The 20,707-nt window shown below is 43.7% G+C and overlaps 1 protein-coding gene across 1 annotated transcript in view; it reads left to right on the plus strand.

The window, feature by feature from the left end:
• Positions 1 to 20,707, plus strand: part of LOC124612778 (protein 60A-like) — a 194,354-nt gene that overhangs the window by 148,491 nt on the left and 25,156 nt on the right. The window contains exon 3 of the mRNA XM_047141173.1: positions 11,681 to 11,832. Coding sequence (XP_046997129.1) covers positions 11,681 to 11,832 — 152 coding nt within the window. The remainder of the gene's footprint in view (positions 1 to 11,680; positions 11,833 to 20,707) is intronic.

A 20,707-nucleotide genomic window follows, 5' to 3' on the forward strand; every position in this document is an offset into this window, starting at 1 on the left:
GGGTATTTCGCCTGTCTCATACATCTTGCTCAGCAGATGGTAGAGTTTTGTCAGGACTGGCTCTCCCAAGGCTGTCAGTAGTTCTAATGGAATGTTGTCTACTCCTGGGGCCCTGTTTCGACTCAGGTCATTCAGTGCTCTGTCAAACTCTTCACGCAGTATCATAACTCCCATTTCATCTTCATCTACATCCTCTTCCATTTCCATAATATTGTCCTCAAGCACATCGCTCCTGTATTGACCCTCTATATACTCCTTCCACCTTTCTGCTTTCCCTTCTTTGCTTAGAACTGGGTTTCCATCTGAGCTCTTGATATTCATGCTAGTGTTTCTCTTTTCTCCAAATGTCTCTTTAATTTTGCTGTAGGTAGTATCTATCTTACCCCTCGTGAGATAAGTCTCTACATCCTTACATTTGTCCTCTAGCCATCCCTGCTTAACCATCTTGCATTTTCTGTCGATCTCATTTTGAGACATTTGTATTCCTTTTTGCCCGATTCACTTACTGGAATTTTTGTATTTTCTCCTTTCATCAATTAAATTCAGTATCTCTTCTGTTACCCAAGGATTTCTACTAGCTCTCGTCTATTCACCTACTAGACCTTCTGCTGCCTTCACTATTTCATTCCTCAAAGCTACCCATTCTTCTTCTACTGTATTTCTTTCTCCCATTCCTGTCAATTGTTCCCTTATTCTCTCCTTGATGCAGGTGTATAAGCACCGAATCTATAGGCAAGCGATTAGAGTGGCATTCGTGTCTTTCCGACGTGTGTGCGGTAAACGCAGAAACGTGTACTCTGCCAACGTTATTACCAAATGCGTCCAAACAGGACGAACGTGCTGTTACTCTTTTCTTGGCTGTTGAAGGATAAATATTGGTAGACATACGTCGTGTAATGAAGAATGTGTATGGGGCAGCTCGTGGAATGGTGCACCAAGGAGTGTTCCTGGTTCATGATACCGCATGTGCCCATACCGCGAATGTCGTAACCCATGTCACTCCAACTCAGGTGGGAGATCTCTACCCATTCGATTCTTACGCCTTAGATCTCGCGTAATAGACGAGACGTCGAAATTGGGAAAATTTTCCACTGGACTTCGGGATACGGACAGTGCTTCTTCTCTCGCTACATCCGCGATTGGTATAGGAAAAGGAGGGAGGGGGGGGGGGGGTTGAGGAGATGATATAAGTCCACTGTGTACCCCCCTCGCTAAGAGCCATACGATGGTTTGCGGAGTGTAGGTGTTGGTGTTTTTTGCGAAAAAATGGTTAAACAGCTCTGAGCACTACGCGACTTAACTTCTGAGGTCATCAGTCGCCTAGAACTTAGAACTAATTAAACCTAACTAACCTAAGGACATCACACACATCCATGCCCGAGGCTGGATTCGAACCTGCGATCGTAGCGGTCGCTCGGCTCCAGACTGTAGCGCCTAGAACCGCACGGCCACTCCGGCCGGCTCTCTGCGAAAACTGCAACAGTGAGTGTATAGGAAGCGTGCTAAACAGAGACCTGGAAAGGGGTAAAGATACTTTGCCGGTTCTCTAGTACACGTGTCCCACTGTCATGGACTTGCGCCATTAGGTACGCGATGTAGAAGTCGAGAAAATGTGACAAGATGGCATGAGCGTGGATTTACTCACCGAGAACAGTGGTGCCGGCTAGACGCGCTGGAATTGTACTCAGATCCCCGTCCGACCATTCAAATTTGCATTTTCTGTGACGAAAATTCCGGGATGGTTCATTTGAAATGGACCCGTTCGATTGCCTTCTGCATCCACCAGTTCGCGGTCTCTAATGATGTCATCGTCGAATACACATTATTCTCCTTTCGCCCCTCTCTTGAATTTTGTCTACCGTTGGCGGTGTTGCTCTTAGCGACGCCTCTGCCGCTAACTAACCTTTTGTCATGTGAGAACAGCTGTAAATATTGGTCAACAGAAGCGAAAGGGGCCGGCCGCCAAATGAAATCTGTTGTGTCGCTTGTTGCTGAGAGTTTGATCTCTCCTAGACTTTTCAGTCGTGTTTGCCAGGCAGCGGCGCTTCTGAGCTGTAGGAAGCGACGCCCAATTGAAGGCTGACGTCACGCTAGGCACTTGTTCCACGGAATGCGACAAGCGCACCCTACGCCGAGATTCACACGCGCACATCTTCCTCTGCCTCACGTTATTCCCCAAATTGTTGAGGCTCCGTGTAACTGTGCAGTTCTTTGCGAAAACTGTGATTTATTACATCCGCATGTTTTGCATTCTACCGTATTTTTGGATGGTGATAGTTTCCTCTTGGCTAAGAGATTCCGAGCGCGAAGGTGCTATTGGGATCTCTCGACGGGGATGTCGTCAGAACAAAAAGCATGTTCTTCTCTTAATTTTCTTTCTTTTCTTTTCCTTTTGTGTGAGGATTTTTTTTCTTTTTACAGCCCGGTACAGAGTTATAATGGGACGAGGAAGCATGACACACCAATATACAGTGCATACTTCGAGCTTAACCTCGCCCACGAAGGATGTCTTTATCATCTTTGAGGCTCTGTCTTGCTCAGTGGCGCAGCTAAAGGGGCGGGAAAGGGGCGGGAGGGATGCGGTTCGCACCGGGTACCAGCTCTGTGAGATTGGTGAATCTTGTTAGGTTTTCTGGCACAAGTTGTAAAAATATTTATTTTTTTCGCCATTTCATCCCTGACACCTACGGAATTGGACGGGCAACTAGAGAGCTTATTGTCTTGGGCCTGGTGCTTTTGCACACATACGAAATTGGATACTGACAGGTTTCAGATAGATTATATAATGGTAAGACAGAGATTTAGGAACCAGGTTTTAAATTGTAAGACATTTCCAGGGGCAAATGTGGACTCTGACCACAATCTATTGGTTATGAACTGTAGATTAAAACTGAAGAAACTGCAAAAAGGTGGGAATTTGAGGAGATGGGACCTGGATCAACTGAAAGAATCAGAGGTTGTACAGAGTTTCAAGGAGAGCATAAGGGAACAATTGGCAGGAATGGGGGAAAGAAATACAGTAGAAGAAGAATGGGTAGCTTTGAGGGATGAAGTAGTGAAGGCAGCAGACGATAAAGTAGGTAAAAAGACGAGGGCTGCTAGAAATCCTTGGGTAACAGAAGAGATACTGAATTAATTGATGAAAGGAGAAAATACATAAATGCAGTAAATGAAGCAGGCAAAAAAGAATACAAACGTCTCAAAAATGAGATCGTCAGGAAGTGCGAAATGGTTATGCAGGGATGGCTAGAGGACAAATGTAAGGATGTAGAGACTTATGTCACGAGGGGTAAGATAGATACTGCCTACAGGAAAATTAAAGATATCTTTGGAGAAAAGAGAACCACTTGTATGACTATCAAGAACAAAGATGGAAACCCAGTTCTAAGCAAAGAAGGGAAAGCAGAAAGGTGGAAGGAGTATATAGAGGGTCTATACAAGGGCGATGTACTTGAGGACAATATTATGGAAATGGAAGAGGATGTAGATGAAGATAAAATGGGAGATATGATACTGTGTGAAGAGTTTGACAGAGCACTGAAAGACCTGAGTCGAAACAGGGCCCCGGGAGTAGACAACATTCCATTAGAACTACTGACAGCCTTGGGAGAGCCAGTCCTGACAAAACTCTATCATCTGCTGAGCAAGATATATGAGACAGGCGAAATACCCTCAGACTTCAAGAAGAATGTAGTAATTCCAATCCCAAAGAAAGCAGGTGTTGACAGATGTGAAAATGACCGAACTATCAGTTTAATAAGTCACGGCTGCAAAATATTAACGCGAATTCTTTACAGACGAATGGAAAAACTAGTAGCAGCCGATCTCGGGGAAGATCAGTTTGGATTCCGTAGAAATGTTGGAACACGTGAGGCAATACTGACCCTACGACTTATCTTAGAAGCTAGATGAAGGAAAGTCAAACCTACGTTTCTAGCATTTGTAGACTTAGAGAAAGCTTTTGACAATGTTGATTGGAATACTCTCTTTCAAATTCTGAAGGTGGCAGGGATAAAATATAGGGAGCGAAAGGCTATTTACAATTTGTACAGAAACCAGATGGCAGTTATAAGAGTCGAGGGACATGAAAGGGAAGCAGTAGTTGGGAAGGGAGGGAGACAGGGCTGCAGCCTCTCCCCGATGCTATTCAATCTGTATATTGAGCCAAGCAGTAAAGGAAACAAAGGAGACATTCGGAGTAGGTATTAAATCCATGGAGAAGAAACAAAAACTTTGAGGTTCGCCGATGACATTGTAACTCTGTCAGAGACAGCAAAGGACTTGGAAGAGCAGTTGAACGGAATGGATAGTTTCTTGAAAGGAGGATATAAGATGAACATCAACAAAAGCAAAACGAGGACCATGGAATGTAATCGAATTAAATCGGGCAATGCTGAGGGAATTAGATTAGGAAATGAGACACTTAAAGTAGTAAAGGAGTTTTGCTATTTGGGGAGCAAAATAACTGATGTGGTCGGAGTAGAGAGGATATAAAATGTAGACTGGCAATGGCAATGAAAGCGTTTCTGAAGAAGATAAATTTGTTAACATCGAGTATAGATTTAAGTGTCAGGAAGTCATTTATGAAAGTATTTGTATGGAGTGTAGCCATGTATGGAAGTGAAACATGGACGATAAGTAGTTTGGACAAGAAGAGAATAGAAGCTTTTGAAATGTGGTGCTACAGAAGAATGCTGAAGATTAGATGGGTAGATCACATAACTAATGAGGATGTATTGAATAGAATTGGGGGAAGAGGAGTTTGTGGCACAACTTGACTAGAAGAAGGGATCGGTTGGTAGGACATGTTCTGAGGCATCAAGGGATCACTAATTAGGTATTGGACGGCAGCGTGGAGGGTAAAAATCATAGAGGGAGGCCAAGAGATCAATACACTAAGCAGATTCAGAAGGATGTAGGTTGCAGTAGTTACTAGGAGATGAAGAAGCTTGCACAGGATAGAGTAGCATGGAGAGGTGCATCAAACCAGTCTCAGGTCTGAAGACAAGAACAACAACAACGAAATTGTACCGCTAAAATAGCCTGTAAACAAAAGTTATTCTCACAGCGTATATGAGACAGTGATGTCAATTATCTTACACTGTCCAGTCACATTAATGTGACAACCTACAGGGATGTGGAGCCACGCCGACTGCAGTGGCGCGGCCAGCTGCAATAGGTTTCTCGTTTGAGGATCCATGCCGCTAACAGCCCGATAGAGATGGTCCCACAGAGACTTGATTGGATTTAATGGCTCAAATGGCTCTGAGCACTATGGGACTTAACTTCTGAGGTCATCAGTCTACTAGAACTTTGAACTACTTAAGCCTAACTAACCTAAGGACATCACACACATTCATGTCCGAGGCAGGATTCGAACCTGTGATCGTAGCGGTCACGCGGTTCCAGACTGTAGCGCCATTTGAACCATTTTTGAACAATCATAGCTCCGTAGGTAACCGCAAACGTTTTTCCATGAAGGCAGTGGCCATTACTTTGAAATAGTAAACAATTTTATTAATTGTGCTCATAATGGCTGCGTTTCGGAACCGTGACTGTGTGAAATAATTGTTTATTTGTATTTTCTGCTACCAGTTACTTTTATTTCTTCTGTGTTTAATTCAACATATTGCAACTCGTTTGGAGCCTGTTCTGCCCGTTATCAGGCGTTTATGCATACAGAAATTGTTACTTAATAATAAATTGCCCCGTTTTGACATAAACGTTTTGTTCGCTTTACGCTGCTTGAGTGGTAGCCGATTTTTTTTTTCGAGGGTAGGGGTGGGGTGGGAGGGGGGGACAGTTGTTGATCAGAAATTGATGTACAGTGATGCCTTCTTCTAGTGTGGATCTGTGTCTCACTATTTATTGTGACTGATGCCACAGCCTTTGCGGGATGCAGATAGTTTTGCATTAGTTATGGTGCGATAATCGTATGATACATTTTTTATACGGCAGTTGTTCACTCACGATTCTGGCATCCCAAAGCGTCGTTTGCATTATTGGTACACTGGCAGAGCTGTTGTGTAACATTACACAAGTGCACTCTTTGTTTGGGCACTGTTTCTTGACCTAATTCATTGCACATATTTCTCTCTATACACGTAAACAATATACACTTAATACAATATGGAGGTCTTGCAGTATGTGGATGTGTACCGACTATCGAATTTGTAGCGATATTCGCGATAATGAGAGTCTTGAGGTCGTTTGTTTCACATTGGCACATCTTAAATCTGTTGCGTTAGAACTAGCTGAAGGCTGCTGAAGAGTTTTGAGTTTTTGAATTCGGTTAACTCATTAAGAATATTATCTCCCTTTTTTGTATTGAGAAAGAAAATTTTCAATTCGTCTACGATATCCATTCTTTTACTTTTTTCTTTTTTGTGCAAAATTTCAAAGTTGTGTTCGATTTTTAAAGGGTGATCTTGGTCTTTAACGTGTGTTTCTATTGCAGATTGTTACTTTTATCTAGCAGTCTGTAGCAGTCTATACGTTCTTTAAATAGAGTTCTGAAATTTCTGCCTGTTTGGCCTATGTAATATTTGTTGCATTGGCTGCAGGTAGTTTTGTAAATGCCAGATGCATCAAGATCTGTATCTGGCGATTTTATTGAAGTTGTTGCTGGTGCCGAAGCTGATTTTTACATCTATGTTTTTGAATAGCCAGCTAATTTGTGAGATATTATACCAAGATATGGAAATTTTACCTATTTAACTGCTGGGGTGCTGTCAGTTTTGAGTGTAGTTTGATGTTGTTTTTCAGTTTTTTTATCTGTTGTGACATTTTATTAAAGAGTAAAGGATCGCGTGCATTGTTTATTGCGGTTCATTTTATGGTTTCTATTTATTTTTCGAGTTCTGTATGATGAACTCGGAATTCGTGGGCTTTGTATAGTTGTGCCTGTACCAGTAGGTTTTCTGTAAAGACTGAAGCCAAATTTCGATTTGGTTTTGATATTTTCATATCAAGAAAAAGCATGGTGGTGTTCTCTTAAGGCTCAAGAAAGGGATCCCATTAATGAAGGACCAGAGTGGGGGAACGATGCTTTACAATAGCAGATGAGACCAAATTCAAAGACTTTGGGACAGACAGAAGAACTGTGATACAGCGAAATCCAAATGCGCTACAGGCTAAAGATTTGCAACCGATTGTAAATCTTGGCTGGGGAAAGTTTTTTGGTAAGAAGGTGGATTGGTCATCAGATGCGACGGAATTTATTTATGACCGACAGCAAGCAATATCTCAACATCCAAAAGTATTTACAGACAATCGTGAAGAAATTGTGAATTAGATTTACTCCCAAAATGTTCCTCTTCATACCTTGCTAAAGAATAGTCTCTTTATTTAGACACCATCTCAGTTATCAGAACTTAATCCATACAGGAGTACTACAGCCAACTCGAATAAGATATGAAAAAGGAGCTGGAGAAAGAATGGGAACTAATTAGGCCTGAGTGCACCGTAAAAAACAGTAACATGCAAGAAGTTTTGGAAGCGGTTATAATGTCAAAGGGATATACTACGAAGTATTGAGTTCCAGTATTATTCCTGTTTTCAAGAGCAGTTACGTTGCGACTCACAGACAGGCCCGTGGACGATATACGCAGATGTCAGCATTTGAGGGAGGAGGTGTAGCTGGACTCAAAGAGAGCTGTTTAAGTAATCTGCGAATCCCTCGACATTTGAATAGGAGCGATGCACTATTCAACAATGTTGCCAGAAAGGGGTGAACCATGGCCGAACACAGCGTCAAGAAGGAAGCGATCGGCCTAGAGAGCAGATACAACGCGAGGACGGAGCAATCGTTAGAGAGGCTCTCAGAGCCCCGGATTCATCCGACGTGCAACTGGTGCTTCAGTGATCAAAAGGACCGTTAACAGGCGGCTAACAGAAAAGGGACTGAACGCTTTTACAGTGGTGTCAAGCACATTCGACCTGAAGTATTATTGCCTGGAGTAGAATTGTTTTCGATGACGAGATCAGCTTCGAACTGAGTACCGGTGCCAGCAAAGACATGTCTGGAGACGCCCTGGATGGCGATGGGATACAAACCTGACTATGGCCTGCCATACAGCCCGACAAACATGAGTGATGGTCTGCGGTACCATTTCATTTCATAGCAGAACCCCTTTGGTTGTTATCCGCGGTACCCTTACGTCCACGATATTTTACTCGTTTTGTTGCCCACCATGGCAAGCCATACTGGAATTACATTTGAGCAAGATAATGCCCGTCCGCATACGGCGAGTGTTCCTACCGCTTGTCTTTGTACTAGCCAAAGCCTACCTTCACCAGCAAAGTGGTCGGATCTCTCTCCAAATGACAACGTTTGGAGTAGGGCACTCCAACCACCTTGGGATTCTGACGATCTAACTCGCCAAATGGACATACTTTGGCACGATATCCCTTGAATGTCATCCAATGACTATAGCAATCAATGCCAAGCCGAGTAAATGCTTGCATAAGGGCCAGAGGTGGACCAACGCATAACTGACTTGCTCAATTTGTGAAACTCTCCTTCTTGAATACGTCATCCACAATCATTTGTTTGTCTCTATATGTACGTCACATCTATCGATTTTCGTCCCGTTCGGTTAACTTTTGCGTAGTGCCTGGTTTTTTTTTTTTTTTTAATCTCGGAGGGTATTATTTAAAAATTGTCTTATTGTCTTACTTAAGAAATCGTTTTCCATAGCATAAATTTATTAAGAGAATAGTTTTTCGTTTCGCGAATTTCACTCCTTTTACAAGTTTCCAATTCACTCAGGATTTCTTAATGCAACGTGCCTATGGAGTGCATGAAATGATTACTTTTACAAATCAATAGCAGAAGCGCTTCTGAGGTATTAGGTATCGACCCATGCTGAAACTCCCATATTAATAAATGGTGTAGCCTCCATGAGCGGCAATGCAGGGGCAGACTCTGACATCCAGTCGGTCGTACAGAAGGCGAATGCTGTCCTGGGATACGTTACGCACTGCCTGCTCGACCTGTTCATGTAGTTCTGTAAGGGAGTTGTTGGTTGACGAGTCGCGCGAGCCACTTATTCTTCCATCATATACCACACGTGCTCGATTACAGACAAGACCAGGGAAGTAGCTGCACGTCATGCAGACCATGTTGAGTTTCACAGGCAATGTGTGGACGAGCATTATCTGGCTGGAGCAACACATCACCTTCCTGTTGCAAGAACGGCAAAAGAACCAATCTGACAACATTCTGCACATTCCGAGCGCTAATTAGCGTTCCCTCCAAAAAACACCAAAGGTGAACGAGAGTTGTAGCTTATCGCATCCCAGCGGTGACGCCAGTGTGTCTTCGAAGAATGCATTCTGTGTGACAGCACTCACCAGGTCTAGGTCTACAAGCAAACGACCATCGCTTGTGTGCAGGCAGAATCTGCTTTCATCACTAAAGACTACAGCGCGCCATTCCTTCTTCCAAGTGATCTCTGACGGCAACAGCCGGTCCTGCACGGTGACGCTGTGGCGTGACTGGAAGATGGGCAGAGGCATGCTTGCCCGTAGTCCCACTGCTAATAACCAGTCCGCAACAGTCTGTGTTGACATGTCTGAGCTCACAAGCCGTGTTACCCGTGCTGTACTAGCTGTACGTCTGCCTCTCCTGCCCTTAAAATACGACGATCCTGGCGAGAATCTGTGCTGCGTGGACGTCCAGAATTCGTCTACAGGTGTGAGAATGTTCACGTGAATACTGATACCAGCGTTGTTGCACAACTGACGCAGCACGTCCAACTTGTGTGGCAATTCTCCGAAAGGACCATCCCGCCACTGGAAGGTCACAATTTGACCCCTTCCATGCTCGCTCACTTGACTGTAGGAAGCACGACTGCATCTCTGTGGCATGGTTGCCTGCTTGCTTCACACGTTTGCACCACACTGAGCCTTCTGACTGTGAACATTTCCTATTAAAGGACTGATATACACTCATGCTCATAAATGAAGGATAATTGCAGAATGTGTTGTCACACAACGTGGCTGTACACAAAACTGGCGCTAATAGCATAGGCACATAGGGAACACACACCACACAGATCTGTAAGTCCACGGTATTGGTCATAAGTTGAGAAAACCGCCCCGAAACACGTGTGCTACAAAACGCCACTGTTTCCTGCGCATGTACCCCGACATCAATATGGGATATAATCACCATGCACACGTACACAAGCCGCACAACGGGTTGGCATACTCTGGAGCAGGTGGTCGAACAGCTCCTGGGGTATAGCCTCCCATTCTTGCACCAGTGCCTGTCGGAGCTCCTGAAGTGTCCTAGGGGTTTGGATATGTGCAGCGATACGTCGGCCGAGAGCATCCCAGACATACTCAATGGGGTTTACGTCTGAAGAACAGGCAGGCCACTCCATTCGTCTGATATCTTCTGTTTCAAGGTACTCGGTGGAGCCGTGCCTTATCATCCATCAGGAGGAAGGTGGGACCGACTGCGCCCCTGAAAAGGCGGATATTCAGGTGCAAAATGACGTCTCTATACACCTGACTTGTTACAGTTCCTCTGTCAAAGACCTGCAGGGATGTAGTGCACCAGTCATACTCTCACCCCACACCATCAAACCACGACCTTCATACAGGTCCCTTTCAAGGACATTAAGGGGTTGCTATCTGGTTCCTGGTTCACGCCAGATGAAAACCCGTCGAGAATCACTGTTCAAACTATACCTGGACTTGTCCGTGAACATAACCTGGGACCATTGTTCTAATGACCATGCACTGTGTTCTTGACACCAGGGTTTACGGGTTCTCCTGTGACCAGGGGTCAGTGGAATGCACCTTGCAGATCTCTGGGCGAATAAACCATGTCTGTTCAGTCGTGTGTAGACTGTGTGTCTGGAGACAACTGTTCCAGTGGCTGCGGTAAGGTCCCGAGCAAGGCTACCTGCAGTACGCCATGGCCGTCTGCGGGCACTGATGGTGAGATATCGGTCTTCTTGTGGTGTTATACACTGTGGACGTTCCGTACTGTAGCGCCTGAACACGTTTCCTGTCTGCTGGAATCGTTGCCATAATCTTGAGATCACACTTTGTGGCACACGGAGGGCCCATGCTACGACCTGCTGTGTTTGACCAGCCTCCAGTCGCCCTAGTATTCTACCCCCCATAACGTCATCAATATGTGTTCTATGAGCCATTTCCAACACACAGTCACCAATAGCACGTCTGAAACATCTGCACACTTATTCGCTGCAGCGTACTCTGACATGCACCAACACACCTCTGCGCATATGGACTGCTGCCAGGGCCACTTTGCGACGACCACAGGTCAAATTCACCGCATGGTCATACCCCAAGGTGATTAAACCCGCAAACCGCCCACCAGAGCGCTGTTTCACCATGTATCAGCATTGTTCTTAATTTATGAGCATGAGTGTAGATGGCTCTCTGGTAACTGTGCCACTACGGTATCTGTTGACGAACGACATGGAAACCATTATCAGTATATCTGCTGTCCCCCAGGTGCGTACGACGTCATCAGATCAAAATCGACTTCTTTTTGCCAGGTGTACTAATTTTTTCTGCCAGTGTATATGCTAAAATAAAAGGCGTAAATAGTGAGGTGGCCAGGTAGGAATGACAGACTATATGTAGCTGAGGATAACGGGACCGACTTTGACGAATTGTGCTTGTGGTCTGATCGTTCTAGGGAGCACCTGTCGTACCTGGACAGCGTCAACTCGACCACCACGACGGAGGGCTGGCTGTCGCTGAACGTGACCTCGGCCTTCATCGACTGGGTCGTCTTCCCAGACACCAACAAGGGGCTCTACCTGTCGCCGCAGCTAGACTCGCGACCAGGTGAGTGCCTGCTCTCGGCACAGTGCTAACTGCACTGCACACCTCTGAGAAAAGACCTGACCTACAGCATCAATGCTTCTTCCATACTTGTTGCATTTTGTTTCATTTGTTGTTGTAGCTTGACAGTTGCGTCCCAATTCTGGATCAGTCGAGAAGGAAAATTGCACACTCTCTCAAAAATAAAAGCTCATCTGGTTTTGATGGTGTTTCCAATAGAGTGCTGAAGATTTGTCCCCATTTAATAAGCCAAGTCTTACCTGAAATACGTAATGCGTCTCTAACTCAAGGCATTTTGCCAGAATGAATTATGCATTGGTAAACGCCTCTTTTGGAGAATGAATTGTTAAACGCCTCTTTAGGAGAATGATAAGACAGAAGTCAATAACTACCGACCTGTAACTTCCTGGCAGATTAAAACTGCGTGTCTGACCGAGACTCGAACTCGGGACCTTTGCCTTTCGCGGGCAAGCGCTCTACCATCTGAGCTACCGAAGCACGACTCACACCCGGTACTCACAGCCTTACTTCTGCCAGTATCTCGTCTCCTACCTTCCAAACTTTACAGAAGCTCTTCTGCGAAGAGCAGAGATGTATTTTGGAATAGTATCTCACCTTAGTAGCAATAATATCCACAGCAAATTGCAGTTTTGGGTTTCAGAAGTGTTGCTCTATTGAGAATGCCATTTACATGTTCACTCACCAAATTTTAGAAGCAATAAATAATAAAATAATGCCGGATAGTATTTTCTGCGCCCTATATAAGGTATTTGACCATGTGAATCACAGTATTCTCCTAGACAAATTGAACTTTAATGGAATAAATGGTGTAGTCAACCAATAGATAATGTCGAATCTAACCAAAAGAATGCAGAAAGTTGTACTTACTAATTCGACCAATATAATCTGGGGACATAGTACTGATGAGGAAGAAAAGACGCAAGGGGTTCCTCAAGGCTCCGTTTTAGGTCCACTATTATTCCTCATGTATGTAGACGATCTTTCACCTAACATACAACGAGCAGAATTAGTTCTTTTGCAGATGATACTAGTATTGTACTCGGTGCAAAGGATGTATATGAAAACAGAAGAAATGGTAAAAGTTGTTCTCATGGTGTCACTCTTAGTTTTAAAAAGATACAGCATATTCAGTTCTGCACATCTAGGAGTATAGTTCACGAAAAGGGGGTGAAACTCATATAGGGGATTCCGTTAACACGACCTTCGTTTGCTGCCAGGCCACTTGGAGCGCTGCAAGTTTATCAAAACCATAATTCGCTTTCTTATTGGCTGGTTTCTAGTTTTCCATGTTTCTTTTTGTCTCGTAGTGGTTGCACCACATTGTGCTTCTGAATCCGACTTCTCGTGTGTATCGCACTCTTCAAAGTGCATTGTAAATATGTTGCTCGTATTTTGATTGAGTTCTGCTCGCATCGGTAATACTAAGTGCGATAAATGATCACATATTTGCATTTGTTACCTACAAAACAGACGCTGGTTCGTCACATAATTTTCTGTGAACTTACGTATATTTTTTATTGCTTACGAATATGTGTGGGGACTGCTCGGTTTAGATGTCGGGGGTGAGAAAGGGGCACTCTGCATGCTATTAATTGTGTGTCGATGGGCAGGTGGAATATGCTGCAGGCGACTTCATGTCCACCATCACAGCTACAGCCATCCACCTCTTCATCTTGAAATATCCAGTCAGCTTTTCAGCACGCCAGAAAAGAGGTGGCCAACTCGAAAATAAAAAAACATTCTTTCTTAGCTCTCCATTCTACTTTGTCCATTTTTGAACTCTGGATGCCACAAGTTAAAAGGCGCTTCATCTGTTTTGTACTTTTATTAATTCCATAATTGTTGGAACACTTATTCCATTAATTAAATTACTGAAAAATGAAAACAATTCTTATTGTCCATATAGTGTACTGAACATTTATTTACCTTCATATATTCCACCTTCAGTGATTCATAAGTCGCTTCACACGTTTCTGGAATTATGGTTAATGTGCAATGTCATATTCGAGTGCCGTGTTGTAAACAAGAATAGCTGTCCCCTGTATCAAGAAATCGCACTGTCACAGTTTGCCTGTCTTCTGTACATATAGCATTTCTCTAGAGAGTATTCTGTTTTGTGAAATGAGAAGCCACTTTACTTAGCAAATACTCTCATCCATTCGTAAGCAATTTTTATATTAAAACTTGACTTCCTCCACTTGCAGCTCTCGAAACAAGTTTTGCTGAATGCATTTACTATCTTGACGTAATACCTTTGGCTTATTCCAGGTATGTTTCCTTTTTTGCCGTCGCTTTTCTTTAAAATACACACACAATGCAAGTGTGGTACTAACAACTGTAGCCCATAATAACAAGTTGTTGTTCGCCACCTTGATATTTGACGAAAAATATGATGACAGTGCAATACCCCGTTTTAGCGCCACGTCAAACATCTTTGTCAAAGAAATTTGACGAGTATTTGATCGTATTTCTTTGCGAAAGAAATATGATAGAGTCTTACCGGCATATATTCAACATAAGCAAGCGAGACACAATGTGCAGGATAAACGTTTTTTTTTTTTCAAGTGCAAAGCACGTGCATGAGCTTACCCAAACTGTTGCTGGCAACCGGCAACAATGCGAATTCGTTGCCCGTGTCTGGACCGGCGCTCTAACCATCGTCCATGACTCGGACAGTAGTGCCACTGAATTACGCGGCATACTGTGAAACATTTCTTAAACTAACTCGTGCGCTACCCCTTTGGCGCCGCTGTTCCCTGCGGCGAGTGACCTGGTTAAGTCTACAAAGAGCGCCAACTGTCTTGTAAGTATTCCCCACCTCCCACAAGCTCGCAGCTTCCGAGGCGACGCGCCTCCTGGCCAAAGTGTTACAGCCTCACCTCCTGCTGTCGTCATGCAGCCTTGCAAAATGCGAAACGAATAAAACGAGCGGCCTGCCGGGCAAGGCTTTCGCTCCTGTAAACAAGTCGTCCCCCCTCTTCGCGCGCGTGTGTGTGTGTGTGTGTGTGTGTGTGTGTGTGTGTACCACGCAGTTGCCTCGCGCATGGCTCGCTAAGACATGAATCCAGTTGCCTTGTTCCGTTTTCCTTGAAATACGCAAAGAATGTACCGAGAAGCTGCAAATAAATAATTCCAGCTGAAGAAAATAAAAGAATGTACCGAGAAGCTGCAAATAAATAATTCCATTTTACAGCTGAAGAAAATAAAGTGGATAGAGTCAGTATGAATTAAACCAATGAATACTAAATGATGCAGGTCAGAAATTCGTATATCAGCTTATAGAATGTGTGTTGTGGTCCTCAGTCCGAAGACTGGTTTGATGCAGCTCTCCACACTAGGCTATCGTGGGCAAGTTTATTCACCTCAGCGATCTTCATGCACTTCAACCTACTTACTGTGTCAAACCTCTTTCCTCCCTTACAATCACCCCTCCCCACCCCCGAAACGCCTCACCACACCCCCAAAACACCCCTCCACATACACAAACTTTCCTTTATTATCTAATTAACTATTTCCTGATGCAGGAGGATAAATTTCATCACTGGAGCCCTTCTTTTACTCAATAGATGCCATAACTTTCCTTTCTCTTCAGTGAGATTCAGTACTTTCTAAGGTACTCCACCCACTTATCTAATCTTCAGCATTCTACTGTAGTTTCACATGTCAAAATCTTCTATTCTCTTCTTGTCTCTTCTGATTATTGTCCACATATCACACCTGTGAAAGTGGGCACTCTTTCAAACACTTCCAGAAAAGGATTCCCAACACTTAAATTTATGTTAGATGTTAAAATATCTTTTTTCGTAAAAGTGTTCCTTGCTGTCGCTAATCTGCATTTTATGTGCTCTCTACTTCAGCCATTGTCAATTATTTTGCTGCCAAAATAATAATGCCATTTGGCATCAATATTCTGGAAGAAACTTGTCTGATCGGGGTGGACACACACACGCACACACACACAAACTGTAGGATATTGTGGTAACGAGGGGCGTTTGAAAAGTCCGCGCAAAGTCCGAGAGATGGCACCACCGACGTGTATCGAGGTGATGTTTAGTTAGTAGCATCTTTGGAAAGAACGCACACCAAGATTCAGCCATATTGGTCTATTTCCTTGTGTCTGGCATTCGTGTGAATCAAGGAAGTCGAATGATTGTCAAAAAATAGACGAAAAAGAATTTCGTATGGTGATTAAACATAACTTTATGGCCGGCCGCGGTGGCCGTGCGGTTCTGGCGCTGCAGTCCGGAACCACGGGACTGCTACGGTCGCAGGTTCGAATCTTGCCTCGGGCATGGGTGTGTGTGATGTCCTTAGGTTAGTTAGGTTTAAGTAGTTCTAAGTTCTAGGGGACTTATGACCTAAGATGTTGAGTCCCATAGTGCTCAGAGCCATTTGAACCATAACTTTATGAAAGGCAAAATGCCTCAGGAGACTAAAGAGAAGCTTGATAAACATTACGGTGACTGCACATTCGACTAGAACAGTTCATAAGTGGTTCCAAAATTTTTTAAGTGGCCATATGGGCACAAGTGATACTGAAAGTTCTGGACGCCCTATGGAGGTTACGAGTCCAGAAATCATTGATAAAATCCATGATATGGTGATGGATGACAGAAGAGTTAAGGAGCGTGAGATTGCTAGTGCTGTGGGCATCTCAAATGAATGGGTACATAATATTTTGCATAAACATTTGGACATGAGAAAGCTATCCGCAAGATGGGTTCCGCACTTGCTCACGCTTGACCAAAAATGGAATTGTGTGAAGTGTTGCAAAGATGGTTTGCAGCTGTTCAGGAAAAATCCGCATGACTTTAAGCGTTGTTTCGTCACTGTGGATGAAACATTGTTACATTACTATAGTCCTGAGACCTAACAACAGTCTAAACAATGGGTTACCAAGGGAGAATCTGCACCATTCCTTCGGCCAGAGAGGTTGTGGCGACTGTCTTTTGGGATTCGCAAGGGATAATCCTCATCGACTATCTGGAAAAGGGAAAATTATTACAGGTGCATATTATTCACCGTTATTGGACCGTTTGAAAACCGACTGCAAAAAAGTCCTTTTCCATCACGACAATGCACGAGCACACACTTAGCAGTTGTGGTCGCAAAATTAATGGAAATAGGATTCCAACTCGTTTCACATCCCCCCTGTTTTCCCGACTTGGCTCCGACAGATAACTATTTGTTCCCTAATTTGAAGAAATGGCTGGTGGGACAAAGATTTTATTCAAACGAGGAGGTGATTGCAGCAACTAATAACTATTTTGCAGACTTGGACAATTATTATTATTTGGAAGGGATCAACAAATTAGAACAGCATTGGACGAAGTGTATAAGTCTAACAGGAGACTGTCGAAAAATAAAAAAAAGGTTTACCCCAAACACGTAAGTAGTTTTTATTTTTGCACGGACATTTCAAACGCCCCTCGTACACTTTGAGTGTGGGCAATCAGTTCCTCCATGAGCGTCGTTGGTGCATGTGAACGTGCTGCTATGTGTCTCCCTACCGCCTCCCACACGTGCTCGATAGTATTTCAGTTTGGGGAATCAGCAGGCCTGTCCATTCACCAATATGCTCTCTTACTAAGAGCTCTTCCATTTGCGCGGTTCGATGCATTCGCGCATTGTAATCCATAAAAACTAAGTCAGGACCGAATGCTCCCTGGAAAATATGTTTATGGATAGGAGAAAAAGTTTGGAAATTTGAGATAAGTTCCTACCAAACTGCTGAGGTCATGGGTCCCTAGGCCTACACACTACTTAATCTAACGTCAACTAACTTGCGCTATAGACAACACACACACACACACACACGCACACACACGCGCGCGCGCGCGTGGCCGAGGGCGGACTAGAACCTCTGAAGGGTGGAGCCGCGCGATCCGTGGTAAGGCGCCTCAAACCGCGCGGCTATACCGCGCGGCCACACGGGTAGGGAAGGAGCAGAGTGTCAAAATAAGGCTCAGCAGTGAGTGTACGGTGTTCAAAGATATGGAGCTCTGCACGCCCATGCAGCATTATCCTTCCTCACGCCGTAACACCTGCACCACGAAAATGATTATCTTCGACAATGTTCCTGGCCATATTACATGTACCAACCTTTCGCTAGGTGAAGGTACGTCCAGGACTGTGGAACATGATCATTTTGGTGGCCCAGGTGTGGGGAGGTATACAAACCTCACTTCCCAGTGTGCTTGTGACGCTCTATTCCTTGGCCATGTGTGTCTTTTCAGGGGGTGAATTCGGCCCTGATTTCAGTTTCATTGTTATGGTGAAAATGCACGACCGCATCAAACACCGCAGCTAGAGGAGCTCGTAGGACGAAAGAATATTCGGCGAACTGACTGCCCTGGCCATTCCGATGATTTAAATTCCACCGACCATACCGACCATGTGTGGGTTGCGAGGCGTGATAAAAAAATAACAGGATTTTTTTTTAATTTCGCGGGCTTTATACATGAGATTTTAATTTTTTTCGTGCTTCTGATGTATCTTAAATCACTTAATAAAGGCAAGGCCTCCGGTCCAGATTGTATACCAGTCAGGTTTCTCTCAGAGTATGCTGATAAAATAGCTCCATATTTAGCAGTTATATACAACCACTCGCTCACAGAAAGATCCTTACCTAATGACTGGAAAATGTTCAAGTCACACCAATACCCAAAAAAGGGAAGTAGGAGTAATCCGCATAATTACAGGCCTTATCACTAACGTCGATTTGCAGTAGGGTTTTTGAAACATATACTGTATTCGAACAGTATGAAGTACCTCGAAGAAAACGATTTATTGACATATAGTCAGCACGGATTCAGAAAATATCGTTCTTGTGAAACACAACTAGCTCTTTATACTGATGAAGTAATAACTGCTATCGACAGGGGATGTCAAATTGATTCCATGTTTTTAGATTTCCAGAAGGCTTTCGACACCATTCCTCACAAGCGTCTTCTAACCAGACTGCGTGCCTTCGGAGTATCGCCTCAGATGTGCGACTGGATGCGTGATTTCCTGTCGGAAATGTCACAGTTCATAGTAATAGACGGAAAGTCATCGAGTAAAGCAGAATAATATCCGGCGTTCCCCAAGGAAGTGTTATAGGCCCTCTATTGTTCCTGATCTATATTAACGACATCGTCTTAGATTGTTTGCAGATGATGCTGTCATTTACCGTCTTGTAAAGTTATCAGATGATCAAAACGACATGCGAAATGATTTAGATGAGATATCTGTATGGTGCGAAAAGTGGCAATTGATCCTGAATAAGGAAAAGTGTGAAGTTATTCACATGAGTACTAAAAGAAATCAGCTAAATTTCGATTACGCGATAAGTAACACAAATCTGAAGGCTGTAAATTCAACTAAATACTAAGGGATTACAGTTACAAATAAACTAAATTGGAACAATCACATAGATAATATTGTGGGTAGGGCAAACCAAAGACTACGATTCATTGGCAGTATACTTAGAAGGTGCAACAGGTCTTCTAAAGAGACTGCTTCCACCACGCTTGTCCGCCCTGTTCTGGAGTATTGCTGTGCGGTGTGGGATCTGCGTCAGGTGGGACTGACGGATGACATCGAAAAAGTACAAAGAAGGGCAGCTCGTTTTGTACTATCGCGAAATAAGGGAGATAGTGTCACAGACATAATACGTGAATTGGAGTGGCAATCACACACACACACACACACACACACACACACACACACTAATGGCTGAGGGAGGACTCGAACCTCGTTGCGACGGGATCTTCTCATGAAATTTCAATCACCAATTTTCTCCTCCGATTGCGAAAACATTCTGTTGGCACCCACCTACATAGGGAGAAATTATCATCACGATAAAATAAAAGAAATTAGGGCTCGCACAGAAAAATTTAAGTGCTCGTTTTTTCCCGTGTGCCGTTCGAGAGTGGACTGGTAGAGAGACAGCTTGAAGGTGGTTCATTGAACCCTCTGCTAGGCAGTTAATAGTGAATAGTAGAATAATCAAATAATCACGTAGATGTAGATGTATGTATGTATTTCCAGCTGTTCTGAATATTTAGTTTATTGTTGACAGTCGAAAAGGTGATACGTGTTTTCGAGTGCTCGGCGAATTTTAATTTCGAAAAAGATGGAGCAAAGAATTTGCATTAGATTTTGCTTGAAACATGGAATGAACTGCAACACCACGTTCGAAATGATGACTGCGGCTTTTGACGAATCAACTACGAGTAAGACCAGTGTTTACGAACGGTGTAAACGTTTCAAAGAGGGAGAAGACACAGAAGACGTCGATCGCCCTAGACGCCCTACCACGTAAAGTACTGACGTCAATGTGGAAGAAGTAAGGAAAATAGTTCTGGAAAATTGCCGTGTCATCATTAGAGAGTTTGCTGATGGTGTCGGCATAACCTTTGGCTTATGCCAAGCATTTTTTGGATGTTTTTGATATTAAACGTGTAGCAGCAAAGTTTGTTCCGAAACTGTTGAATTTCGACCAAAAACGACATCGTGTAGACGTGGCCCAGAAATTGCTGGATGAAGTCGACACGATCCAGAACTTCTAAGCAGTGATATAACAGGTGGCGAAACATAGGTACACGGGTATGACGTCAAAACTAAGGCACAATCGTCCCGATGGAAACTGCCTGAAGAGCCAAGACCGAAAAAATTCTGTAAGTTCGATTACATTCGAAGGTTCTCCTCACTGTTTTCTTCGATTACAATGAGTGTGGATCATGAGTTCATGCCTAACGTTCGTTCTATCAATAAGAAATACTTCGTGGAAGTTATATTCCGTTTGTGTGGAACAATCCGAAAAAAAACCGACTAGAATTGTGGCAAAACTGCTCATGATAAAGCTCCCGCTCAC

Source organism: Schistocerca americana, chromosome 4 (assembly GCF_021461395.2).
Source record: "Schistocerca americana isolate TAMUIC-IGC-003095 chromosome 4, iqSchAmer2.1, whole genome shotgun sequence".
In the NCBI taxonomy this organism is placed as follows: Eukaryota; Metazoa; Arthropoda; class Insecta; order Orthoptera; family Acrididae; genus Schistocerca; species Schistocerca americana.